Source organism: Mastomys coucha, unplaced genomic scaffold, assembly GCF_008632895.1.
Source record: "Mastomys coucha isolate ucsf_1 unplaced genomic scaffold, UCSF_Mcou_1 pScaffold20, whole genome shotgun sequence".
Taxonomy (NCBI): domain Eukaryota; kingdom Metazoa; phylum Chordata; class Mammalia; order Rodentia; family Muridae; genus Mastomys; species Mastomys coucha.
The window spans coordinates 104,428,646-104,444,276 of NW_022196903.1; the positions used below are offsets into that span (position 1 = coordinate 104,428,646).

A 15,631-nucleotide genomic window follows, 5' to 3' on the forward strand; every position below is an offset into this window, starting at 1 on the left:
ATTGTAATTTACATTATAATATTAAACATTTTCTCTGGGCATAATGGATCACAACTGTAATCCCAACATTTTAGGAAGTCAAGACACATGAGTTCTAGACTACTCTGTCCTACATAATACTAGATAGATTATTCTAGGATAACTGGAGCAACAGACTGAGACTCTAGATTTAAAACTCTGACATATGGAGAAAACAATTAAATATTCGAGAAAATTTCTCAGTTAAGAGACCTAAAACTTATTTTAACACAGCACGTATTATGAGTCCTCTATGTGTTTTTAGAAAGAATGTTTGAGGTGATAGAATTTATACTGCTTCATTATAGCACAATTGAGCCCTAAGAAACAATAAGAAAGGTTCATGTCAAGAAAAACATAGTCTTTGGATACCTATTTTTCACATAAGGACAAGAGTTATGATATCATGTGCTTAGAGAATTTATAATTTATCTACTTGTGGGCCAGTAAAATGTCCCAGTAAGCAAAGGCACATGCTTCAGAGCCTAATGAGTTTGATCTCTAGTTCCTATGTCACAGAAGGATAGAATCAACTCTTGCAAGTGACCTCTGACTATAGGAGTATTCACACAAACATACACAGACACACACATACATTCAAGTATATGCACAAATACAAACAAGAATATAATTAAAAAATAAAGTCATCTGTTTTATGATGTATTCATTCATTCTCTTTTTAAGAACGGGTCTTATTTGTGCAAGGTTGGCTTTAAAATCTTGGACTTCCTACCTCTACCTCCCAAGTGCTGGGTTTACAGGCACCTGCTAACCACCTGATCTGAATATATAATATAATGCACAAATCATTTAGCATTTGCTAGATGTATTGTACTTTGCCATGGAGATAGAAAAGATACAAATCACCAGGGAAACTTATAGTTAGAGTCTGATAAATGCTGATCCTAAGGATAAAATAGAAGTTTGTAATATTTAATTTGATTAGTAGACAAAGAATATGAACTTTATGCTTACATCTGAAAGAGAAAATTCAATCATAAAGGTCAGAAGCCAGGATATAGGACTCCCTGGCAAAAAACAAAACAAAACAAAACAAAAACAAAACAAAACAAAAACAAAAACAAAGAATGAGTGCAAAGTCAGGGGAGATTAACAAGTCACACACATATGGAAGAAATGAGAAAAAAAATGATGTGACTCTGTGTCTTCTGGTGATGTCAGAAACTACCCATAATGTTTTACCAACTTGATTGGATAAACGTGAGCTGGACAAGGGTAATAGCAGGAGATATGCCAAAGTGGATGGGAAAAGCCCATGAGGTCTCAGTTCTACACAAAGAACTACAGGCAACTCTGGAATGCTGACAGCAGGAGAAACAGTCTCCCCAGGGAAAAGTACAGCAGTCATCTATCCAATACCATATGGTCATCCCTGAAAGTACATATGAACAAATAACATTATGCAGACTGAGTAGATTGTATTTAGGAATACATATATGCATATATGCATTTATCAACAATCCATGCAAAAGAAGGCTATGAATTTGAAAGAAGGTTGGGAAAGTTACGTGGGAGAATGAGAAAAGAAAAGGGGAAAATAATATAATTATATTATAATCCCCCAAATTAAAAATATGCAACTCACAAAATGAAAATTGAACTTAGAGAAGCCGAGTGGCATTTCCAATGTACTCAATAACTGAGTCCTTGTCAGCTGTCACCATAAATGAGCAGATGCAGATGCAGCAAGCTGAAGAATGACCACCTCTTCAAGGATGGTCAAGGGAAGAGGGCTACTTTGTATTTTGTAGGCAGTGAAGGACTGGTGAGAAGTCTGAATGAGTGTTCAATGTGACTGTTGGCTCTGCCATTTCCAGAGACAAACATGGAGAACAAATAATTGAATGGAGACCTCTAACCTCACATCCTGATGACAGATAAAGAGATGATAAACTCCAAATATTGGCAGTGTGTCCAAAACACTGTGGATTGTCTGAGTTAGATATGGTAAAACTGTCCCATACATTCCATCTCTGTGTGTGACAATAGGAATGAAAGAAAAATAATAAGTCAGAGTTTCTGCTCTGACTACCCAAGTCTTTAGTAATAACCATAGTGGGCTCATGAACAGAACACACTAGGAATACAAGTTTGGGTTGGATAATGAGGTCAGAATTGGAAATCTGTGTGTTCCTGGCTGTCATGTCCACATCATCACTAACAGAGCAAGCAATGATTAAAGATTTTAATATAGATCCCTCACCTCTCATCAGAGGAGGACAGAAGACAGGAGTCCCTTGGTGCTGTGGATGTTGCTATTCCAGGTACCATGTTGGCTCATGACAAAAGCTCCTTTGAATTCCTGCTTCTGAGGCATACCTAACAAAACAGTCAGTGTAAAAACCTCTAAAGGAAAATTCCATAAATTAGAAAAATAGGATATGATGGCCTCAGGTGGGTATGTGGCTTGCATTTTTGAATTCTGGAATATTGTTATCTTTGTGCATGATTAAAAGGAAATGGAAATGTACACTCTCCCTCAACACAGATCTGTGTGTGTTTCATGTTTTAATGTGCAGGACAGGAGCGAATTGGAAAAGACTCCAATTATGAGCAGGAGGGTAAAGTACAGTTTGTGATTGATGCTGTCTATGCCATGGCACATGCCCTTCATCACATGAATAAGGATCTGTGTGCTGACTACCGGGGAGTGTGCCCAGAGATGGAGCAAGCAGGGGGCAAGAAGTTGTTGAAGTATATACGCAATGTTAACTTCAATGGTAAGACTCAAATGTACATAGTGTTGGCAATGCTAAGCAATTATCTTCTATTTCATAAGTCACAGAAATTATATGATGGCTTTGCTATTGACTCAAATAAGATCAAAACTTGGTGAATTATATACTTTCAAGTGATTGGACCAGTGTGGGAATGAGGAAAAATAAAACTTATAAAAGAGAACAATTGACTACATACTGTAGGACTGTGGTATTGTCTTAGTTAGGCTTTCTTTTGCTGCAACAAACCACTGTGACCAAAAAGAAAGTTGGAAAGAAGAGGGATTATTTGGCTTATACTTCCATATTGTTTATCATTATTGAAAGAAGTCAGAACATGAATTCAAACAGGGCAGATCCTGGAGGCAGGAGTTGATGCAGAAGCCATGGAGGGGTGCTGCATACTGGCTTGCTTCCCCTGGTTTGCTCAACCTGCTTTCTTATAGCACCCAGGAACACAAACACAAGGATGGTACCACCCACAATGGGCAAAGCCTTCCTCAATAAATTGCTAATTGAAAACAAAAAATGACTTACACAGCTCTGGATCTCATGGAGCCATTTTCTGAACTGAGGCTCTTACTCTTCATTGACTCCAACTTGTATCGAGTTGACACAAAATCAGCCAGTAAAGGCATGTTCTATTCTTGAAATCTAGGTCTTTTACCTGAAGCCATTTTATTTCTTTTAATGAGTGTAGGTGACAGAGAAAAGAAAGAAAGAAAGAGAGACAGAGACAAGAGAGACAGAGAGACAGTTAAAAAGACAGGAGTTGGATGGTTACAAGATAAGAAAGGATAGTTAAAATTTGCAATACAAACATCTCAGGTTATGATTTACCCCTCAAACTATAAAGCCGTGCTGTGATAAATTACCTAAAGGAGACTACTAAATGTAAATGGAGAAAATGAATAAATTGCAAATAGTGCAGAACACATGGAGAGGGGTCTCCAATAATACCTTTCCTATAGTGTGAGTCTTTTGATGTCTTTATGTTTTGCACACAAAATTTTAAGGGATTAAATTAAAACTCAATGTGTGCACAATGTAAAATTCAATTGTTTGTAACAAATAATTCTACTTTAATCACAAAGGACCAATGTAACAACAATAAAGGCAATTAAGAAGAATACATGTACAAGTGATTTGGGGAAGTAAGATAACTATGAAAGACGACAAAAATTGCCATATTCAGGCATTACACATATCTAGTATCTTAGTTACAGTTTCTCCTGCTGTGATAAACCACCAAAACCAAAATCAACATGGAGGAAAAGAGTTTATTTAGATTGTATTTCATAGAACAGTCCATTATACAAGAAAGTGATGGCAGGAACTCAACGCAGGAATCTGGAGGGAAAGACTCAATTCGAGTGCTGCTTCCGACTTGTTTCTCTATGGCTTGCTCATCCTGCTTTCTTAAAAAATGCAGGAACACCTCCAAGGGGTTGCATCACTTTCATTGTGCTTGGTCCTTCCATATCAATCATTAATCAAAAAAATATCCTATATGACTGCCTTCAAGTAATAAGATGAGGAACTTTCTCAACCGAAGCTCCTTTTCCCAGATAACTATAGCTAGTGTCAAGTTGACAAAACTCAATCAAGCAAACAATGCAAATAAAACCAGAGTAGTTAGTAAATATGCATTTGGTGGAAGTTCATAATTCTGATGATAGCTTTTGCATGAAATAGATCTGAGAAAATATTAATTATATTATTTATAAATGGATGTGTGTAGGTTAGGGAAATAGATTAATAGAAATTGTGTATGATTTAAATTGCAAATATTATACACTGAGGGCTTTTTTTTTCTTTTCTTTTTTTTTTCTTTTCTTTTTTCTTTTTTTTTTTCGAGACAGGGTTTCTTTGGATCACCCTGACAGTCTTGGAACTCACTCTGTCGCCCAGGCTGTCCTTGAACTCAGAAATGCACAAGTGTTGGGATTAAAAGCGTGCAATTCATGTCCATATGCAGATAAATATTAAATAGATATCCAAGCAGAAATGAATACCTATGTATGCCTCCTGGTATCTATATCTGTCTACCTAGAGGTGAAAGAGAAATTGATGGCACCTCAAAATGAATTAGAATACCTAGTACTAAGGTCTTACTGGAAGTATGATTTTCAGTCCAAAGAACCAGAACACTGTTTAGAAATATTTTTATCGATGTTCCCATTTTAGGTAAATAAATCAATGTCAAAAGAGGAGAAAATATCTGGTTCACACTTTAAAACAACCATATGGCAAGGACCACTCTATAACTCCAATCTCTTCCCAATCTGCTACGAAGAATTAAACCTTCCTTCTGCATAGTAGCAAACATTTTGTCTGTTCTTTTGGTTGTTAAGTATGGTTGTACTCCATAGCTTTGGTAGGAAACTCCATTTACCCCTAGGAGCTTTTCGGTAGACTAGTAGAGTACACTTTATAATTCTGACCTTCACATTCATAGAAGCATTGTTTTAGTTAATTTTAATAATATCTGGAAAGTGTCAACACAATGTTTCCAAGTAGGTAACCTCTTGTGGTGAACGGGAGTCAGGTGGGAGCTAATGTAGAGATTTTTTTTTCACTCCTAGTCACCTTTCGCTGCATCATAAATACATGCAGAGACCTGAGTTCAATCACATTCTAGTAGTCCCTATGTGAATTAATAGACCTAAACAGGAATATTTCCTAATGTAACTTTAAAGAGTTTGGGCTATGAATCACTGTATAATTAATTAATCTAATCAAGACTACATCTGTATCTAGATTTACTGAATCCTAGCAAAGAAATGAGAGCGAGGTCTATATTGTGTAAACACAATGCCTTAAATATTTTTGCTTTCTTCCCTAGAGGAAAATTTATCTAAATATGTCTGTAACTAGTTTGTGAAGGACTTATGGAATTTCTAAAGTATAAAATGAAATTGATGGTCTTTTTGATATATTTGCACTATAAACAAAAAACTAAGGTTGTTTGTTTATAGTACCTGCCATGCTGGAAGCATTCAAGATGCTACATTCATAGATAAAGATAAGTGTTCTGGCAATACACAAAGCTAAGGTTTCCATGACAGCCAGTTATTTATACAAATAATTCCAAGTTACCATTGCTGATGCAATTGACCTTGAAACAGCTATCTACACTGGCCTGGGCAAAGTACCAAATCCATGTTCTCACTGGCTTTAGGAGTATGGGTTAGGGTAGCCTGTTGAGTAGAAAGATTAACCAAATATGAACAAGTTCAGAAACTCCGATGTTACATGGCATAGAAAAATGAGAAGAGAAAACCTTTTGGGTAAATGCTTTGAAGCAAAAAATAGTTTTGTCATCTGAGCATCAGAATCTTCAAAGCTTCTCTGTTCTCCAAGAAAAGTGGTTTCTGTCACACATTGAGATACAGCACAGATTTCAGATTTCTGCACTGTTTTCTGTTCTCCTGCTCCCTGTTATATCACAGACCCTCTAGTGCCCCTCTCTGTTCTCCTTTTTCTCTCCTCCTCCTCTCTTCCTCCTCCTCTTCCTCTTCCTTCTCTTCTGCTCTCTCTGTGTCTCTCTGACTCTCTCTGTGTGTCTCTTTCTGTGTCTCTCTCTGTGTGTCTCTCTCTCCTGCAGTTCTTTCAGTTCTCTCTCTAGACAGAGTTGATTAGAAAGTGTGCTGGGCTGTGCCCTTACCCTAGAGCACTCCACACATATGCCAAAGTCTTATAACTGTAGGCAACTTTAATAGAACCTTAAACATTACTATTATCTTTACCTTTTTGTTTTGTAACATCTGGCAGATAAGGTAAGCCAAGTTAGATCACATGGTTTAGAGTTACAGAAAAATGAAAATTCCATAAGAATTAGAAACTCTTTTGCCCTATTGGAATGGAAAGCTCTCTCTTTAAGACCTCTCTCATGCTCACTGTTATGATGATCTCTCTCATCATGCTCTTAGTATCCTAGTATAAGACTTTCTCATGGTTGCCTATGGCTATATGTCTGTAACTTTCCTAATATAATGCTTGTGGGAGCTGGAGACATGCCTCAAGAGTTACGAGTCCATATTGTTCTTTTAGATGTCCCCAGTTCAGTTCCAAACATAAGTGTTGGGTTGCTCACAATTGCCTATAACTCCAGCTCCAGAGCAGTCGATGCTCTCAACTGGCCTTTAGGGAACCCACACTCAGATGCACAAATACCCCACTCTTCTTTTACACACCTACACAATTTAAAAACAAAATAAAATTTATAATCCCAAAATTCTTGTGAAGGTAATTCACCAACCTTTCTGTAATCTCTGATCCATTCTGACTGGTAGCCATATGTCTTTTACCTTAGTGTTCCCACTTATGGTCCTGACACCTTGTAGGATCTCTGCAGGCAATACCTCCTCTTTGATATCGTCTTTCCTCTTCTCAGAACTTTTTGCTTTATTGCTTTTGTTCTCAGAGTCCATTAAACAGAGTCCTATTTTCCTTTATAATAAGTTCTGGGACAAATACTGTCAAAGGAAGTATGAGAGGGAAAAAACATTTGGAAATAATAAATCCATTTCATTAACAAATACTTTCAGAAGGCCAAAGCTACACAATACACTATTAGAAATCATCATTTAGATAAAGTATCCATGCACTATGCTATAATTTTTAACGTGGATTTTAATAGGAATAGAAAAGTTATGACAGGAGTCATTTTCCCTTGCAATGATTTTAAGAAGGAAGAAAGATAAGGCTGTGTGTCCTGTTCTGATGGAGACTGAGCTGATGAACATGAGATTGTTTGAGCTCCAGGCCTCGGGTATGCTTCCTCTCTCCTCTCTGAAGGTGTAGAAGCCTCCAGCCACATAAAGAATAAAAGATGCAGTAGTCAGAATAAAGCACAATAGGAATCAGAGCGCCCAGTGTGAGAAAAAAATACCAGGCAGCTGAATAGCAATGACTTGTTGCACAGTGGTAGGGTTCTCATTTCACGCTAATGACATGCAATATCAAATTTCATCCTTGTCTTTATATACCTGGATTATTTGTTAAAAGCAAGACACCCATGTTGGAAATTTTCTGTCACATCAATTGTCATTTGTTGCTGCTGTTTAGTAAAGCTTTGTGACAGCAATGAATGTGGGAAGAGGAGCTATGAAGTTTAGAGAGAGCAACTTGGGATGCATGGGAGGAGTTGAACAGAGGGAAGGAAAGGGAAGAGAACAGAAGGGAACATTTTGTGGTTGTATTATATCCTCAAAGAATATGTTTAAAAAGGGTTGTGTTGAAGTGTTTTTATGGTCTCTGGTGATTATGTCTTGATATGCGTAGAAGCAGTGGAATGAAATGGTTTCTTTAGCCACAAAACATTGACTCAAATTTGTGGGACCAAAGCAGTATTTACAAGCTTCTAGTGCCCACTGCCACTGTTAGCTCTATACTGTTGAATGGAATATGGAAAAAGATCCTAGACATGGGGAATTTCTAATTGGATCTCAGGAGAGCAACAGGAGTGCACTGGAAAAAGCTTCAGCCTGGCTAATAGCAGCTACATGTTATTTCCGTTCTTGAAATACAGGGAAATAAATACTGACAAAATAAAAACTATTCAAAAATTTTCTGGGGAGATAGCTCAGGAGTTAAGAGTGCTTACTGCTCTTGGAGGGGAGTTAAGTTCAGTTTCCAGCATCCACACTGAGTGGCTTTCAACCACCTGTAACTCCAGCTCCAGGGGATCCAACCCCTTTTTCTGGTTTCCACATACACTTGTACATATGTTGCATATAGTCACCCAAGCACACTCATGTGCAAAGCTAATTTTAAAAAGCATTACTGTTTGGGTAACTGTTATAGAATGACACAGGCAGAAGTGCATTGTGTTACTGTGTATACACTGTAACCCTATGGAAAGTATCCTTAGTGATAGACAGTTGGCTGAAGTTATAAAATTTGCTAACTTCATAAAGATACTTAGAGGCCAACCCATAATTTGAATCCACCATCAAAGATTAAAAATCCAGTTACTAAAGATGGTTTGGGTTTTAATTTTCTGAATCACTGACAGGTGATTTTTTTTTTCTCACTGAACTTAACATCTTAACTGTAATGAGGAAGTTGAGTGTTCTGTGTCTGCCAGCTGGCTTTTGGATTCCTACCTGGTACCCATCCCCAGATATAACTATAAGCTAATATGTTAAACAGTACACATATGCTTCACTTTGTCTTTCTGTTGCTGTGATAATGACCATATCCAGAAGCAAATTAGAGGGAGAAAATGTTTACTTTGACTTATAGCCAACAGAACATCACCGAAGGACTCCAGAGCAAGGGATCAAGGCAGGAATCTAGAGGCAGGAATGGAGGCAGAGGCTACTATTTAGTTATATAGCTTACTTGCCTGCTCTCTGTCTCACATTAAACTTTTTTTTTTTAAACTTCTTTTCTTATACAACCTAGGCACACTTGCCTAGTGATTGCACTGCCTACATTATTTAACCATGAAGAAACTCTAATCCCAGGTGTTCGACATTACCAACAGGTTAGCCATTGCAGCAGATCTTATAGGTCTGTAACATGAAAGAGCACTACAACTTTCCCTGGACATCAGTAATAGTGAATGCAAGTCTGGGTCCTTCTACAGACTGAATGAAAGTCCATTCCCTTCAATTTCCTAGATTCTGGACTTATGTCATTTGTAATGCATGTCTCTATCCATCCACTCCTCCTGTTTTCAAAACACACACACACACACACACACACACACACACACACACACCCCACTGCCTTTGGCTCCCCTTGTCTCTCATGTAGATTGATAAAAAGACACTGGGTCAAGTCACGTTATACAAAAACTTCTCCTTATGTATAGCCTTAATTTCTGCAACATCATAAAGACCACAATAGAACAAATATGTTGGGACCATTATTCTTCTCATCACAAGCTCTAATTCCCCTTTCTGATCTCTGGCCCTGTCATAGAATCTTGCAATTGCTAACCATAGGAAGGTCTGTGCTTTAGGCATCCCTTTCTCCTAGCTATGATGGTATATAATTCAGCATGGTGCCACAGTAACCCAAACATTTGCTCTGTCTCTCTAGATCCTTACTGTGGGTTTGTCCTTGGTATTTGCATTTGTTTATCTAATCATGTGTCTTCTATATCCTTACTTCCTTGAGAAATTGTTTCATTTCAGATCAGCTTTCTATAAATTAGAAATAATAAACACAAGAAATATTTTAAATTCATTCAGTGCAGAAATGCACATTAAGTGAATTATTTTGCTTACTTGTTATGATGTATCATTTTTAAAATTGCTATCTCTGACATTATTCTTTATTCACTAAAATGTAATCTTCAGTGGAAACCAAAGTAACAATTGTCATCATGAGTATTGCAATCACAGTTAGCAGCAGAGTGATATTAAAAAAAGTTTGTCTCTGAAAATTAATAAATAGATTCTTTGTTACTTAGGAAATAGGCTTAGAATGAAGAACTTCTGAAAGATCAGGAATAAAGCCACTCAAAGTAAAAGACAGATCATCTTTCTACGTTCTGTAATCATGGTGCACACTCTGTAGAGATGACCTACCAATAGTTAAAGAGGACATTACAGATCATCTTACTACTTCTTAATTCTGATATTTTCTTGTCTCCTTCAGGTAGTGCTGGAACCCCAGTGATGTTTAACAAAAATGGGGATGCTCCGGGGCGTTATGACATCTTCCAATATCAGACAACAAACACCACCAATCCTGGTTATCGTCTCATTGGGCAGTGGACAGATGAACTACAGCTCAATGTAAGTCCTGATTGATTCTTTTCTTCTTTGGTATGATAAACATTTGGGTACTAATGTTCTCAATTAGATGAGTGTTTCCTGTTAATATGCTTTTCCACATATAGAACTAAGAGTGCAATTTGGTCCAGGTTTTCTGAAGAGCTGATAACCATCCATCCAATAATACTATAATAATTATGATAATAATGACAATATTGTGTGTACTGGGTTTTTACATCCTTATAGATATACTTATTAAGGTGGTTGGGGGTATACATGCATGTGGAGGTCAGATGACAATTTGCAAGAGTCAGGTCTCTTCTTTCACTATATAGGTTTCTGAAATCAAACTCAAGTCTTCAGAAGTGACAACAAATGCCTTTACCTGCTGAGCCATCTTGAGGTTCTGACAATGTGTTTTTACTTTAATCTACATTTCTATGAAATCCTACATTTACTCTTATTCAAATTCCTAATGAGTTACATGATAACAACTTTAAAGATTCTTTGTGAATGGAACTGTTACCTCTTCCTTGCTTATTTGATAGTAATACTTTTTTAAAAAAATGACTTCAATGCCAAGCTATTCCACAAATTATTACCTTATAGTAACATTTTGTGTGATCTCTCCATCTTTCTATAGAATTTGACATTGAATAAGCCAGTTAAATACAGAGAGCATTCACTCTTACCCCATTATTATGTCTACTTTGGTCCTTGAATAGGTTGGCTGAAATACTTGCAAACTTGGGTTAGGGTTGTCTGTATGCAGGACCATCTGCTTTACTCAATCTCTGACTGTGATATTGAATTTATCTAGAAATAGCTTTGCAAGTATCCACAGAAACATATTTCACTGAACATCTAGGAGTCAAGTAGTCTAGTCATGTTGATAGGTAAAGTTTATCATCATACTCACTGTCTCATTCAGTCCTTTCTGTATCTCATCAAAAGGAGGGACATTATGCCTGTGGCCTCCCTTAGTCTGTATCTCAATGAGGCACTGCAGGAATGAATGAAATAGAGGATGACACACACAAGGTGGACCGCTTTGGGGGTCATGAGTACCAAAACTGTGATCATAATACAGAGTCAAGGCTGAAGTATGTAGGAAATTCACAGTCAGAGACAAAGATTAGAAATGAATTGAAGTAACTGTGGAGTATGTTCAAGAGTTTCCAAAAATAATAAAAATTTAAAAAATTAAAAGGAGGACTGTGAATAGAGGAGTTGATGAGAGCACCACTGGCTGGTTATCTAACTCCCATGTTGACATTTGTTGAGTTTACTTACATTTGGATGCTCTTACTTTTTAAGGACTGCATTCCAAATGCTTATGATCCGGTGTCTAAGAATAATGGAGCCAGTTAGCACGTGCCAAGCATGACTAAGAGCAAAACCAAAGAGGCAGTTGAAGTTATACCAAATCTAAGACACATTAAACTTATTTTCAAAAGCAAAAAAATATATATATATATAAAAGGAAAAAGAAATTAAATCCACAATTTAGTGATCAAAAGTTAGAATCAAGTTTATAATTCTAGAGTTTAGAAAACTGATGTAAGAGGACAGCCAGTCTGAGGCTAGTCTGGGCTATAGTAGTCAGACTCTTGACTCAGAAAGCTAAATGATGATGATGATGATGATGATGATGATGATGATGAGGAGGAGGAGGAGGAGGAGGAGGAGGAGGATGATTGATGATAAATTCTAAGAGTAAAATCAAAGCAGTGTGGCCTGTCTGTTTTTCATTGGATTGGTGTCAGTGGTACAAATGCAGTCATCCAAGATTCGAGGCATAGAGTCAAGTAGTATGTTGACCTATGCAGAAATTTATTATCACATCTAGGAAAGGAGATTAAATTGCTTTATTAGTGTTTCTCAGCATGCATGCTTCAGCACCAATGTTAAGTTTTTAGCAGGTGTGATTTTCCATGTACATAATGATTCTCATCTATTCCTTACCAAACAGCAAATGATGTGAGAGTCCTTCAGCATGCTCATTTTGTTTTATTTAAACTGATCCCTCATCAGAATTGTATGCAACTGGCCACATGGCCAGTTCAAATAAGAATTCAAATAAAGAATTGTTATTCTTTTTTTCCTAATACATCCTTCCTATAATAAATACTATAATAGGCAGTGAGTAGATACAGAATGGAGATAAAATAAAGGCAATCCCACATCTCATACAACTGACCACCTAGCATGCAGCTTTAAGGTGCATAATTGAAGAGACATGCATGCAAAAATTCCAATGTGTGACTGAGAGATGGTAGGAGAGAAGATGATGGAAATGGGAAGCAGGGTCCAAAGGGATGGAAATCTACCAATCTGAGAAGTATGAGTAAGAAGGCAGATTAAAAGGCTTTGCTAGAGATAATGTGGCCACTACAGCATAAGAGAGAAGAGGTCATGCTTTGATTCACATTAACATGCAGTCATAATAATGCAGTTCCTTGTACATCATAGGAAATCTGCTTACTTTTATTTTGGACATAGTTTAAAATCCACTAAAAGGTAAACTAAGCAAAGATGTGACTACATAGAAACTAAATAAAAATACTTTTAAATTTATTTTAAAGTTTTAAAAATAAAAATCACTTTGGGAAGCTGGGACGAGAGCTCAATGAGATGAAGTCCTGACTGCTCAGACACAAGGTCCTGAGTTCAATCCTCAGCACACATATTAATAAAAATAAATAGAAGTGAAGGCAGACATGTGTAATCTCAATGCTGGAAAAATAGAGTTTGGAGGGGCTCCAGGACTCGCTGGCCAGACAGTCTAGCATAATTGGTGAACACCAGGCTTTAGTGAGGGACCCTATCTCAAAGAGCAAGGAAGACATCTCTGAAGTAACAATGCAAGAATGTAATCTTTTGCTTTCCCACAGTGGCACACACACACAAACACATACACACACATACACACACACACCTTTCATTGTTGAACAGAAATTAAATTGGAAAGGGGAAGATAGGAATGAAATCGGATATGAATCTTTTACTGTTCTCAGAGCAGAATAGGGGAGGGTGCAGCTAAGCCACTCTCAAACCACTCTCAAGACTTCACCATCATCAGAGCCATCTGGAGGCTCATAAAATAGAGGAAGTGGGGCCCATCCCCTGAGTTTGATTCATTAGATCTAAAGCTTATGCAGAACCAAATGTTTCCCTTTCCAAGATGTCCCTAGGGAGTGCTGATGATCCTTTGAGAATCCCTGCCTGAGAATTCTGACCATGAAAATGAAGCTAAATGAGTGGAGGATATGTATTCCTTAAAGGGGCTGTGACCTTTGGCAATCTTTAGAAGAGAAAGGATACCTAGAGTGGGAGCGGTGAAATCAAGAATGACAATTGTTTGGAATTTTTAAATATGTGGGGCTTCCTTGATATGTAAGAATAAGATGAACATGGAGAAGGGTAGGGAGGTACAGCCACACAAAAAGTGCCCATTTCCAATCTATAAATAGCTTTAAAATAAGTTAGGAAAGAAATGAAGAAAAGAAGGACTCCCCCAGGCTTTGAATATGTTATTGAAAATGATACCATTATTTTCTACTACTCTATACAGAACCAAGTTGAAAATAGTATATCCAGTATGCCTGGAGAGTTGAATCAACCACATGCTTGGGATTTTTGTATGGTTCTGGGAGGAGGATTGGAGATCTCTGACCTGGCATTCAATGAGCATTTTTTCTTACACTTAATGACACTAAGAGTGGTGTGTTAGAGTGAAAGGGTTGGTCATCCAAATCTCACTAGGATGTCTCAGTTTACTCTTGAGTTGCATGAGAAGTATAAGAATGGGTAACTGAGGCACACACAGGGCCATTTTAACAAGAATGACAGAGGATGAATTCAAATGACATGGCCATTGGCTATGAGGCCACTGTGTGGAAACCTTTCATTGTTAATGTGAATTTACTCATTTAAAGGAGGTGATATAAATAAAGAGAAATTCTAGTACACACACAGAACAGCACCCTGCACATCTAGAGATTCAGAGCTGTGGTCAAGGTATCCCATCCTGCCTAACATAATTTGTCCTCGTTGTCCTTTTTGTAATGACTATTGTGATTCAAGTTTTTTTCTTTTAAACTACTAGTGTGGAATTTGAGCAAGCACTGCTATGTGTTCACTTTCTTCTTTTCAGTGGAACTAAACAAAGCATTTGAAGTAATGGTTCTACTTCTCATTTACAAAGACTCAAGGGTGCTCTTTCAATCCCCAGCTACATCTTTTCTAGCAAATGAAATTTTTAGGAGTGCTTCCTCTGAGGTCAGTAATTGCAAATCAGTTTCTGAGCCAATGAAGTTTTCAGTTTTCAGCATCCCAGTGCTGCAGACCAGGCTGCCTAGGTTTTCAGGATGTGGTTTCCCTGAATGTGGGTGCCTAGTGATGTGCCATCTATTACAGAATGTCTTGTGTGCCCTTCCCATCAGAGTTGTCACTCTGAGACTATTCTCCTGTAGCTTAATAAGAGATGACTGCATGCTATGAAGATAGAGTATTCCTGCATGAACAAGAATAACTATAAAATTCTGCAGAAGGGAATTAGGGACAAAGAAATCGTTTAGTCGGCCATTGGGAAAGTCCTATAGGAATAAACTTGACTCAATTGCTCATGTTTCTATTCTGCTGTCAAGAGAATCCATGAAATAACTGCAGGGAAAAAAGGGGGAAAGAACTGGATCAGGCAATGATGGACCATGAGGATGCTGGAAAGAGCAGGGATGTACCCCTGTGTTCTGAGAGCAAGATTGCCATGAGTAGTTTATAATATACATAACACATTTTAGGACAACACATAATTGTTGGTTTAAGGAAACTTATCACAATATTTTAATTGATCAATATCTTAAAGGGTCAGTTATATTTTCCTTTAAAGAGATGAAATAAAATGTGCTTGACAATGAATAATGTAGTTCTGTTTCAGAACTGAAATAGATATCAAGAAAGAAGAAATGGAATGAGTGTAGTTAAGCCTTTTCTATACCTGTGGTTTAAGCAATGTGTAGACTATTTGCTTCACCTTAACAGGTATATATATTCCAAAAGGTTAGTAGTTGAGAGAGTTGCCAACCCCACCCTAGAACCTACTCTTCTTCCCTTTCTTTTTTTTCTTTTTTTTTTTTTTAG

At 37.2% G+C, this 15,631-nt stretch overlaps 1 protein-coding gene across 1 annotated transcript in view; it reads left to right on the forward strand.

Annotated features, from left to right (window-relative positions):
* Nucleotides 1-15,631, forward strand: part of Grm7 (glutamate metabotropic receptor 7) — a 906,484-nt gene that overhangs the window by 615,789 nt on the left and 275,064 nt on the right. Inside the window, exons 12-13 of the mRNA XM_031382827.1 lie at nt 2,559-2,759; nt 10,371-10,510. Coding sequence (XP_031238687.1) covers nt 2,559-2,759; nt 10,371-10,510 — 341 coding nt within the window. The remainder of the gene's footprint in view (nt 1-2,558; nt 2,760-10,370; nt 10,511-15,631) is intronic.